General features: G+C 35.3%; 1 protein-coding gene across 2 annotated transcripts; it reads left to right on the top strand.

Annotated features, from left to right (window-relative positions):
• The first annotated feature begins 6,407 nt into the window (after positions 1–6,407).
• Positions 6,408–9,132, top strand: LOC117620184 (axial regulator YABBY 1). Of its 2 annotated transcripts, none has more exons than XM_034350321.1 (7): positions 6,408–6,870; positions 7,003–7,158; positions 7,399–7,540; positions 8,166–8,214; positions 8,322–8,397; positions 8,668–8,742; positions 8,841–9,132. In XM_034350321.1, the coding sequence occupies exons 1-7, from the start codon at positions 6,745–6,747 to the stop codon at positions 8,910–8,912; spliced, it is 696 nt and encodes a 231-aa protein (XP_034206212.1). In that variant the 5' UTR covers positions 6,408–6,744; the 3' UTR covers positions 8,913–9,132. The 2 variants fall into 2 exon arrangements, with proteins under 2 accessions (XP_034206212.1, XP_034206213.1); XM_034350322.1 differs by having other exon boundaries at positions 6,414–6,870; positions 7,402–7,540.
• The last annotated feature ends 3,960 nt before the right edge of the window (positions 9,133–13,092 follow it).

Raw genomic sequence — 13,092 nt, 5'->3', positions numbered from 1 at the left:
CTAGCTAAACGCACTGGGGGGCTAAAGGCTATAGCTTAGCTCTGTGGAACCTGGAAATGAACCAAAGAAGAGGCTAGAGCTCGATACCATTTTAGGTGGGTAGAGACAGTACACGCGGCCGAGAACTGTGCACAAGCCAACAAGAAAAGGATCTTATTTTCGTGTCTTTTGCAACAAGCCTAGAGGTCACAGCAAGCAGTAGGAGAGAGAGAGAGAGAGGGAGTATTGAAAAAGTGGGATTTATGGCTTATTATTTAACTCCTCCTCCTCCTCCACAGATCAAAGTCAAGTACGGAGTTTATATAACTGTGCTGTGCACACCTATAGCTGCCACAAACTGCTCTCTCTGCCTTGCCTCAGAGTCTCTGCTAATTGACATGCCAAAATATAACTACAGCTGTACATAAATATCATCTTTATTGGATTTCTACACCATCTCACCACACACAAAGCTGAAAGAGAATTGAATTATTCTGGATTTTAATTGAAAGGAGCCACTTACTTGCATTGTGCGACAGTGTGCATGTACTTGTGCTGTTGGGCTTGTTTTTCTGACCGCAAAAAAAGAAAATAAATAAATAAATAAATGGAATGACCCCAAGATTGTGACTATTTGAAAATGTGGAGGTGGTGTATGAGTTTTGCTTGATATAATTATGGAAAAGTACCATGAGATGAGATTGATTATTTCTTATATATGCAAGAGGTTCGAATTCTTACCACAATACTTAAAATTAGTGTTAACTAGTGATTTGCCTCCTGAATTTTTATATAACTTTCGATTTATCCTCTATTTTTTTTTTAATTATAGAAAATTAAGGATATGAACTTTTTGTTTTCACCAATTTCCCCTCTGCTATCTACATCCTCAACATTTCATCCAATTTTCTGTTAAATCATTAAAAAAAAATTAAGAAAAAGATAACACAAAATAAAAACCTCATCTCCTTCGTTTTTTTTCTTCCCCCTCATCCTCTGCCCGATGCTTCTCCCAAGGCCAAACAGCCCCACCCCCGACGCACCTCCCCCGACCTCCTTCTCTCTCTCTCGTCGCCCCATTCCCTTAGGCTTTATGGTTTTGATATTTTCTTTTCTTCCTTTTGTTCTCTCTAAAGTGCGTCTCCCTCTCTCTTCACAGACATCAAAATCGCCCACCCTTCACCTGCCCCCTCCTCATTCTGTCCCCTCTTTCTTCGACATCCACAACTAGGGATGGCAACGGGCCCGGTACGTGCCGGGTACGGGCCAGGTATGACAATATCATCCCCGTCCCCGCTCTCCATCCCCGCCCCCATCCCCGAACCAATCATCGTTTAATAGGTTTCGGGGAATCCCCATCCCCGTTCCCGTCAGGGGACTATCCCCCATACCCGCCCCGAATCCCCTATTTTTTTTGCACAAAAAATATTTATCACATATTTTAACATTAAGTTTCATATTAAATTATCATTCAACACATCCAAATTAACTATAAAGTTCAACTCAACTATTAAAAATCACATCAATATGAAATTCTAGAAAAGATTAAGAAGAATTAGGAGAGAGAGGTTAACTTAGGGTTAAACACAAATATTATAATTATATATATATATTTATTTAAATATAAACATATGTATTTTCGGGTCGGATTCGGGGATGGGGACGCCAATACCATCCTCTCCCCATACCCGTCGGGGATTTTTTAAGTTCGGGGATCCCCATACCCGATAACCATTTGGCCCCGAAATCTCCCCCCATTAGGGTCGAGGACCCGACTGGGACCCGCCCCTGCGGGGATTTTTGCCATCCCTATCCACAACCTCACCTCCCAGAAAACCCAAATAGCCACCCAAAAAAAATTATTCAAGATCAAAACCCTAAATAGCCTCCCAAAAAATTTTAAGATTTTTATTATTAACCTCACCTTACTCCCCAGGAAACCCAAACAACCACCCAAAAAATCTCAAGATATTTATTATTAAATTTTGTTTTCCTATCTGCAACCTTGGCAGGGGGAGAGAGAGAGACGCTAAAAGAGAGAAAGTGGGAGTGAGAAGGAGGAGGGGGTGGGCACATGGGGGGAGAAGAGACAAAGGGTGGAGGATGGTGATGTTGGTGGATGTTGAAGAGAAGGAGGGGGAAAGAGATCGAGGAGAGGGTGGTGATGTTGGTTGCTGTCAAACAGAGGGTGAATTTATCATTATTATTTCAATTTTTAACTTTTTTAATTTTAATTTCTATATTTATTATTTTTAATGTATGAAATGACCAATATGCCCTCATATTTAATGGCAAATTGGATGAAATGTTGAGGATTTAGACGGTAGAGGGGAAATTGGCCACACAAAAAAAAAAGTTCATATCCTTTTTTTTTTTATAAATATTTATAAAGAGAATAGGGGGTGAATCGAAATATAAGTACAAGTATAGGGGCCAAATCACGAGTTAACTCTTAAAATTACAACAATATCTTCATGCTTTACTATATGAAATTAAATTTGTGTACAAAAATATAAATGTCTGAACTTGGCAAATGAATTGTAAACACTCTATGATAAGAATATCAACCAATTGATCTTCAGTCGTCTTCACAAATGGAAAATCAACTATTTCAGCCTTTAGTTTATTCTCGATGAAATGTCGGTCAATCTTCACGTGTTTAATATGATCATGGCCACAATGCCTCTATATTCAGCCTCAGCACTCAGCACTGGATGTTACAAGAACCTTTTATTTAGTTACTGAGCCTCAATATTATTAACATTGGGAACTCAAATTGCAAGAGCTGGTGGCTTTCTAAGATTTTGGGTATAGTAGCATAAGCTGGTGATAGTCTAATGCATCACAATGAGTAAACGAAGAAGGAAACAAATTTGGTTGTCATAGGTGGCGGTCCCATGACCAAATATATTGCTTCAGATTCTCACTCTAAACTTGACAATTAACTCGCTTGCACATCAGTTGTAGGAAATGTCAAGTAGTACAGTCCCCTCTTCTGTTTGTCATTTTCAATTATCTCTTGAGATATCCCAAAAAACATTGTGTAAGGGAGAGACAAATCATTTGCCAGTAACCGGTAATCGTATACTATTTTTAGAGGAAACAAAACTCCTAAATAATATACACAACTCACATCACCATTACTTAGATATATCACTCACATCACTGTTACTTAAATATATCACGATTGATATATACTACATACCCAAAATTTAAAACCAAAAACATATTGCATTAAATTCAAATATTATTACCTTCAGTTACATATTCCATTAACAATGAGGGATCAAATTACAACAGCTAGTGACTTAATTTCTATAATTTTTGTTGATCAAGGTCATCTTAAAATGCATGAAACAAAAAGATTTGGATCCTCTACACACTCCGCTCGATATTATTTAACTTTTAACTTGAATTCGCATTTTAAACCAATGACTATCACGACTCACAATTACATATCAATTGAAGCTCTCTTATAGATGTTGATGTTTATGTTTAGAAGATGTATGTAAATTTATGGGCAAAAATAGTTCTGAAGAAATAAAACATGTCTTGTACATTCAAATTGTATAGGTTTGTAAGCTAATGTCTCCTACTCTAGAAACCTAGTTAATTACATGTATAGCTGCCAAGGAATTTGGTGGAAGTGGAACCACTGGCATCTAAAGCAATCCTGAACACTTTTGAAGAGGTAGCCAGTCTTGATTCTTGAAATGAGCAAACCACATTGATGCTATTTGTGGTGGCCAAAAGCCATTTTCTTGATTGCGCGTGGTTACCAAACAGAGTCTTAATTAATCCCTAGTACTATGTACATAACCTTGAGGACAGACAGAGATGCATGGGAGGTTGGTTGGTGGTAAAAGGCCTAGAGGTGATTTGTAAGTTAACTATATGCCCGGAGATTTTACCCTTTTAAGTGCAAATTTCGAAATGAAGGTGGATAGTGATGGATTTCAAACATGTAAGAGAAATGACAGCCATCTTTTTCAGGAACGTTAAGTTTTTATTTATTTATTTTTTACTTTTTCTGAAAATGTGAACCCTCTGCTTAGGGGCTACAATGTAGGAAAAGGCCTAACTAAATTGTCAAACAATGCCCCCCCAAAAACCATTTTTTATTTTATTTTTCAGTTCTTTTGATGTAAAAAAGGTCCTACAGAAAAGGTGAAATGAAGTGGTTTAAAATAAAAAGGTCAATAAAATGAAAAGGGGAGCTCTCTGTGTTCTGTGACATTGTCACTGACAACTACGTATCCCTGTGCACATATGTATGAGAGAGAAACAGATGGGACTGAGTGGTCAAATCGGAAATGTAAAAGCTTTAATGCCTTTTGTGTGATTGTGTTATTATTGCGATAATAATTTGGTGGTGAATTTCCGTCCAAGGATGGGAGACAAAGTCACAGAGGTGGATATGTGTTCCTATCTATCCTATGGATATGTGTTTGTCTTAGTTCCCGTTACTACCAGGTCATCTGGTAACCCAACTACCAAGTCATCTTCAATTAATTTGTTCCAGTTTTGCTTGAGGAAGAATTAAGTCACCCTAATAGAGCAAGCTAGTGTGTGTGTTTGAGATTAGAAGAGAAGATCTGTTAAATTTTCTTTCTGTTTTTTTATAGTCATTTCCATATGTTCACCAAAAAGGGACTATTCTAGATTTCCATAAGAGGGTTAATTAACTTTAATGAAACTAACAAGCTATTAATTATATTTGTGGATATGAGTGCTTCTTATAACTAGTGGCGGAGCTCAGAATTTTCAGGGAAGGGGCACTATTTATAATGTTAAAAGCTAAAAAAAACACAATTTAGACAACCAAATACCCTTAGAACATCAAAGTCTCTCTAAGGCATTTAGTTGAACATATGGTGGGCACCAGCACCAATAGAGGGGTGTATTTCGGCATCTCTCAAGAATTTTTCAGCCAAAGAAAATACAATTACATCTCCTTGCACCTCTATGATCCGCTACCACTTATAAATATATGACATCTTTTTTTATTATGGCCAACAAAATGTGGATTTTCAATTTTTGTGTTCAGCATTTAAGATTGATTTTGAAAGGATTACATAGTTTTGGACTCAACTTAAATTACTTGACTTCACCACTTGAGACAAAACCCATGGCTTTCTTTCATTGTTTAAGAAAGCTCATGAGCTTTAACTCAAATGACATAGATGGGTGAGATAATAGATTTGATTCCTCTTATGGAAAAAGAAATTTGAGCAACTCATTATAATTTCTAAAATTTTAATCTATCGGTCACTCCTAATTGAACATATGATCGGTCGGGAGTCTTTGCAATACGCGGCCAATCATATTCTTTTGAAAACTAATTAAACGAATGATGACTTTTTTATTTCTTTGATTAAAAAAATAAATAAATAATTACTTACAACTTTCTCAATAATTTCCTCACACACGTTCTTATATGCCACTTGAATTAAAGTTTTTGAACTTTAATTATGTACAGCATTAATTTGGTAATTAAAAAGAGATACTACACACACAAGTTTAATTTGTAAGTCTTAAAATTGACATAATTATATACACGGGATATATTTATATAGATTGAAGAAAAGGGACGCGGTTTCTTAGTAAGAAATTCTTATATAGAATAGAATTCTACCCAGTGAACCGAATAAAATTCCATCATTATCAAAGACAAGACAGCAATCCCAAAGAAGTCTGATGTGGCAAATTGAGATTGGACCTTCAACGGGAAACCCAGAAACAAAGCCAATGAAAATAGGTGCCTGGCTCACTAAAGACTTAACACAACATGTACACTTTTATCAGCAAAATATATGAGATTTGATTTGATAGATAGAATGGAAATCCGGTATGGAATTGTAGAGAACCGAGGAATATGAGAGAAAACAAAAGGCTCTAAATTCATCTCTCTCTCTCTCTCTCTCTCTCTTAAATATTTACGACTAAATATTGAAGTGTGAAAACAACAGGTGAATGAGCCAAAGCTAATCACTCCCATGCACACGTCCCTTTCCCTCTTCCTCTCCCCCACCTCTGCCGCTTCTGCACACACCTCTCTCTCTCTCTCTCTCTCTCTCTCTCTCTCTCTCATACACATCCTCTCTCATACACATCCTTTGGGAATTATAACCATACATTTCTCTTCTCTTATTTATTTCTTTTTTATTTTAAAATTTGATTATGAAAAAGAAAAAGAACTTGGTACAGCGGCCTACTTGCTTATGATACATCACCAACTTGTACGAACCAAATACATGTACATGATCAGCTAGTTGCTATATCTATGTCTGTATCTATCTCTGTATCTATCTAGCCAATATATATATATATATATATATATATATATATAAATAATAGGGAAAATTTTAACAAGAATTCCCCTATAATTCATTGAATTGAAGAGAGCAAGAAATTAAAATAAAAAAGAAACACTTTCTGGGTCTGAACATGTTCCATCATATCCGATCCCCAGCCCAACTATATAATTAGTGCAATCTCTCTTTTTCTTTTCTCTCTCTTTCACACACACACACACACACACACACACACACTCTCTCTCTCTCTCTCTCCCTCTCTCTCTCTCTCTCTCTCCTTGTTTCTTAATAGTAACTCATCATCAACAACAACAATACTCAAGCAGAGAGATCAGATCCAAAATCTGTCCACTACCCTTCATCAAAATCCGACTGATAGATCGATCAGTCAAAATCCCATCAATCAAATCACCAAATCAGTATCATCATCACTAGAAATTAGAAAGAAAGAATGTCTTCAGCTGCAGCCTCATCCACTGCCTTTAATTCACCGGACCAGCAACAACAACAACACCTCCTATCTCCCTCCGATCAGCTCTGTTATGTCCATTGCAACTTCTGTGACACTGTCCTCGCTGTACTTATCTCACTACTCTTGCCTTGCATTAAAATCTATTAGTAATTTTTTGGTTTTAATTATTATTAATTTATGTGCAGATATATATGTATAAGTTGCTTGGTTAACATATATTAGTGTTGCTATTATTAGGTGAGTGTTCCTTGCAGCAGTTTGTTCAAGACTGTGACTGTTCGATGTGGCCACTGCAGCAACCTTCTCTCAGTCAACATGCGTGCCCTTCTTCTTCCTCCCCAAAATAACCAACACCTTCCACATCCTTTCTTCAATACTCCTCACAATCTCCTAGTAGGTTTTCTTTTCTGGGTGATTAAATGTATGCACAAATAGTGTATCATTCATGCTCACATTTAGTTTGTATGAATTTGTTTGGAATCTGCTATTCAAACTCTCAAGTATCGTCATTCTGCACTTCAAAATCAATGTACTAACTAAATAAGTACATAAATGATGAACTGAGAGTGCGAATAACCTTGCGCATTTATTATCTATTGATGATCTGATGGGATCGTGTGTAATTATACATAGCAGGAGGACATGAGAAATGCCCCGTCATCAAACACATTGATAAATCAACAGCCTAATTACACAAATGAATCAATCATGGCGATTCGGGGAGGAGGCCTTGATCATCAGGAGATACCTAAGCCTCCTGCTGCTGTCAATAGACGTGAGTCTTTTTCTTTTGTACTATAAGCACACCACAACCCAGCTGAGGAAATGGCTTTCTTGGTTTACACTACTTTTTTCATGTTTGCTTTAGTTTATATCTCTTTTGGCGTAGTGGATTCTTTTTTTTTTCTTTCTGAATCCGATCACTTTATTTAGCCTTTTTGGTAAACAGCAGTCTCTTTGCCAATCCAGAAAAAAGTTTGAAAAGAGAAGCCATGCTAACTTTTGAATATTTGAGCTTACTCTTGAACAGTTCCCAAGGTTTCTAGCTATAGCTTGGTGTTTATAAGATCGAGAGAGAGAGAGAGAGACAATAATCTTTAGCACACATTTATTCATGTGCAGCTTTCTTCTTTCATGTTCTTCCAGATTTAGTTCTCAGTCTAATGGCAAGAATTGAAGCCCACTTTAGATCTACAACCATACATTTCTCTTCTTTCCGCTATTCTTCAACAGTAGTATTCAAATCATGGTTCTGATCAAGAAAAGATATACTAATTAAGAACATTGCCACACAGACACATTAATATTTTTGACAAGAAAAAAAAAAAGCCAGCGAATTGATTATAATGTATATCTGTCTGTTTTTGTCTGTCTATGAAATGTCTATGTCCGATGGCCAGCTCCGGAGAAGAGACAGAGAGTGCCATCTGCCTACAACCGATTTATCAAGTAAGTGACAAATTAAACTAATTAACATGATTAAATTTACCTTTATACTTTCTTAATTCTCTACAAATATGCATGACCATGAGATTATAAACATAATTAACCTGCAGGGATGAGATTCAACGTATTAAAGCTGGAAATCCTGATATAAGCCACAGGGAGGCCTTTAGTGCTGCTGCAAAGAATGTAATCCCTTTTATAATTAAGCTTTCTTCTACTTTAGCTAGCTAGGGTTTCATTTCCGTACCAGCACATACATACATACATACAGATAACCAGCTAGATAGCTAGTTAGGGTTCTGTTTAAAAAAATTGGATTCATATGCATATATATTTATATGATTATTTTATGAGGAGCTATTGTTTGACTTTTATAGGTTTTGGATTTTTTATATATTTAAATTACTTGTTAATTTTATGAGGAGCTATTGTTGCATTTGCTTTGTTTTCTCTCAGTGGGCCCACTTCCCTCACATCCACTTCGGCCTTATGCCTGATCAGCCCGTGAAGAAAACAAACATGCGCCAGCAGGTACTAAATCGATCCGAGTTTCTTAGATGGAAACACTAGCTAGCTAGTTATCTCTTTGATTGGCTTATTTATGAATTTTTGTGATTGGATTTGTGCAGGAAGGAGAGGACATGCTCATGAAAGATGGCTTTTTCAGCACTCCTGCAAATGTGGGTGTCTCCCCCTACTAAGGATTAGGGTTTCTCTTATTTCTCAACATTAAGTAGTACAAGGGAATCCTATAATCTTATTACTATCCTAAGTTTTCTTAATTAATATTAGATTCTAAAAACTTTGGGTTGCATGGTTATTTACTAGATAGTCATTGTTTATTGAAGGGGAACATTTTGGAATCTAGAACATGCTAATGGTGAAGAACCCATATGAAAATGGACGGGTTTTAATTATGAAGATATATCTATATATATCTCAAGAATCAATCGTGTTCAAAGACCTATGGTAGCATTTTAACTTAATTAACATGCTAAACTATCTAACCAAAATCCCATAGTTAATAAATAAAAGCTTGTGCATATTTTTAAGGGTTGTGTTTTTTTGGGGTAAATATATGAAGTGTTGATCAATTTTCATCCAACAAGATAAGTAACTTATTAAGTATGTGAATATCATTAGTTAATTCTTGGTCTAGTGATACACTAACCAATACTTTCACCCAAGATCAGAGTGGAATTAGGGACTAATTTATGTTGGGGGCTATATGGGCTATAGTCCATATGGATTTTTTCTTTAATTTTTAAAAATATGATGTAATATTTACACTCGATAAAAAAAATTAGTTTTTATTTTTATTTTTTATAATTATATTGGAGGAAAGAAACCTCATTGAGGTTCGATCTTGGGTGTCATGGGAGAAGAGGGAATCCACCACCTATGTGGTGGGAACACATTGGCATAAAATAAAAAAAAAGTTGATAATATCAATAATTAATGATTTTAATTTAAAGACTCTGAAACTTATTTATTTAATTTTTTTTTTTGGTATTTGCATTGCATGTTTATTTATTATTTTCTTTTTTTGCTAGCTTCTATCTTATGTCCTCCCTAACTAGGTGTATCATTTTTTGTTATCAATAAAATTCACTTGTACCATCGAATTTCTTTGTAAGGTAATTCCAGCCCAGTCCATTTTAAAATCCTGAATTCGTCCCCGATTGGAATCCCTTTTACTTGAAAAAAAGAAAAAATAATACAAGTACACTTGAAAGATTTGTCTTTGTAACTCAACTCCACCAGAAAAACTTAAGGGTGGGCATCGAGACTGGAAAACCAAACTACCGAGCAGCACCAGATGAAAAAAAGGGGAAAAAACCTTGTTGAACAAACTAGCACCGAACTGGATCGGACCGGTTCAACCCAATTTCGGTATCGGTTTCACATCTTACAAAACCATACGGGACTGGCTACGTATTTTTTTTAAAATTATTTAAGTCCAATGCTAAATTTATAATCCCATAACTAATATTTCCTCAAGTCCAACTTCAAAACACCTTTCTTTTCCAGGCCAAATCATCTCTCTTTGCGTGAAATTGGATTATTTGTGAATTTTTAAGCCCAAAAAATAAAATTTTAGTTGGAATTTATAAAAAAAAAAAAATTAAAAAAAAATAAAAAAATATATATATATATATACATGGTCAAAATCGGAAAAACCGAAAGCCGCATCAGAACCAATTTAAATCAAACAGACTAGTTTCATACATTTTTTTCACCAAAATCAGACCGAGTCGCACCGGTTGAATATTACTGATTCCAATTTCAATGTGAATTGGAAACCAGACCGAATTGGACTGCGCTCACCCCAAGAAAAACTTATGAAATTCAGCTTCTTCTTCCTCTTTTTTAACATATGTCGTGAAGCTAGCTCTTTTTTACATATGCATATGCTTTCCCAATCTATCCAGCGCCCCAATGTTTCTGAATTTCTTTTCAGTATTTTCTTTCAAGTTTTGATTTGAAGTCTGCTATATTAGGCCAAGACACTCTATATCATCTATATTGTTGTACCTTGTACATAAATATTGGCTTTTGTCCCAAGGGCATAGGGCCATGGGCACGTAAACTGAGTGCTCAAACTCATAGAGCTTAGGCCTTGGGCATGCCAATTGCTAGCTGAAGATGCTATATAGGCTTCACCTACGTAGTCTGATCAATATAACAGCAAAGCCCAGAACATCTTCTCACCAGTCACTACACATATATCACTAGTAATGATCAAGTACTTTCCAATTTCAACTTCCCAGTGAAATGTTCACATCTTGTATACCTGCACATGGTTCCAAAAGATTAAAAGAAGGGCTTCTTAGATTTAGGTCCAAAATGATTAGCTATTGTTTGACTTAGTTCACACATTTTTGGTTTTAGATGTCGATTCTTTGATATTTGTTACTTTTTGTTGTTGTGTCAATTTTACCTTTGGATGTAAATAAGGAAAACACATTGAAAATCTAAATTTAATGCATTATTTCCACTTTGAATTCTTTCCTTGATAAATCATGTTACCTATAAGCTAAGAACATAAATTACAAGACTACCTATAAATTAGAAACATAAATTAAAATACTACCTATAAGTCAGATACAAAAATAGACAAATAAAATTTTATGTTATCTATAAATTTTTATACATAAAATACTATTACACATTGCCGAATCTCCCTGTTTACCTTTTCTTAGATGAGGAAATCTGGAGATATGTTTTAAGATGAGGAAAAAGCTGACTTGATGATTGGTACGATTGCTGGGGATGCCTTGGATCTGCATCTTCCTCTTATTCTACTCCTTTTTTTCACTCTCTACAGATTTCAATTGAAATTATTATCGGGCCCCAATTCTTTTCTTGTGTACTTCAATAAAGAAAACCATGGATTAATTTTCTTATTATTTTCGGAGAGGGGGGTGGGGTGGGGGTGGGGGGTGGTGGTGGTTAATTTGAGGACATTGCTTCTTATTCTGATCATGCTCCCATGGCTACGGATATTAAAAAAAACACCAATGCCTACGCGTAGAATAGACGATCATGGCTTCTCAGATTTCTCTTGGTTAACGTTCATTAATATAGAGTGATGCTAAACGAATCTTAAAATTAACTGAGTACACCCTATTTAATCTCTTTGATCTAACTACATCCTAATATTTAAATTAAAATGTAAAATTAACTAAGTACACCCTATTTAACTACCAAAAATACCATTGGTACACCCTAATACACTATATCACATCTAATTTGCCACATCATATTTTAATTTCTTCTAAAGCTTTTGTTCTTCACATTAAAATGTGTCAATTTGAATAAATTTGGGTTTTTATTTGTTCTGCAAATTGCTTCTTTTTATTTTTTTATTTTTTCTCATCGTAATGGGGTTTTTTGATTTAGTCTTCAAATAATGAATTTGTTCAAACTGGTTCGACAACACGCCATATGGGTCTAATAGCTACTACAAACTTGATTCAAATGAAAACTTGAAAACTAATTCCCAAATGCCTTCTTATATTTGAACTTTAGATCCAACTAATATCTTCAATGATTGTTATGAATAGTTAGATGGTGTTCCACGTTCAGATTTGGTCTCTTAATAATTTCTTTAACCTTCATGTCTAATGGTTGTTGGGCAGCAATGGAGGGCTGTTGGTTGGCAAAGGAAGGGGCAAGCAAACAAACATTCAATGACACCTCTTTGCACTACCGTCAATGCTCATTGCATTGTTTGCCGTCGGCATCAAGCAAAAACGCAAACTTCTCTATGTTTGGTAATAGGGTGCACTCAGTTAATTTTAGGGTTCATTTAGCAGCACTCTTAATATAACCTAATTCTTCCCTTCTCATTAATTGATGTGCATGTGTCGTTTTATTATTCGTCCGTACTACCACATGGCAAATGCCACTTGGTAATACGGTACTACCTAATAATTTCTCCAAAGTCAACCAAATTCGAGAATTAAACCCAACTGCTTAATGGGAATTTGAATCTATATCAACTTTTCTACTAAAAGAAAACTTGTTTAGATAATTTATGTCTTCTCTCTCTCTCTCTCTCTCTCTCTCTCTCATATTTTTTTTTCTTCTTTTACCTTGATCAAAGGTTAATATTTGGGTTGTCTACTTTTTTTATTAGCAATTAAGGTCAATATTACAGTGTTATTTTCGATAAAAAAAAATTTCAAAACTTTTGCATCATGAGTGCTTAGGGTAAAAATCCTGGATCCGTCATTGGCAAACACATTTGTCACCAATAGGGAACTGATTTTCCCACTCCCCTTTTCTCCACTTATACTTAATTTTTCTTTTTAATACTTTTTAATCAATTTTGCTCTTTCTCTTTCCTATTCTACTCTTATCCTATAAAATCTCATG

Source organism: Prunus dulcis, chromosome 2 (assembly GCF_902201215.1).
Source record: "Prunus dulcis chromosome 2, ALMONDv2, whole genome shotgun sequence".
Taxonomy (NCBI): domain Eukaryota; kingdom Viridiplantae; phylum Streptophyta; class Magnoliopsida; order Rosales; family Rosaceae; genus Prunus; species Prunus dulcis.
The sequence above is the reverse complement of the archived record's forward strand: the minus strand, read 5'-3'. Positions and strand labels throughout refer to the sequence as shown.

What these genes read in the sequence shown, in the direction of transcription:
- LOC117620184 (XM_034350321.1), top strand. Translation starts at nt 6,745, where the DNA reads ATGTCTTCAGCTGCAGCCTCATCCACTGCCTTTAATTCACCGGACCAG. An exon ending in TCTGTGACACTGTCCTCGCT is followed by an intron (nt 6,871 to 7,002) that starts GTACTTATCTCA and finishes TGCTATTATTAG; the next exon opens with GTGAGTGTTCCTTGCAGCAG. An exon ending in AAACAAACATGCGCCAGCAG is followed by an intron (nt 8,743 to 8,840) that starts GTACTAAATCGA and finishes GGATTTGTGCAG; the next exon opens with GAAGGAGAGGACATGCTCAT.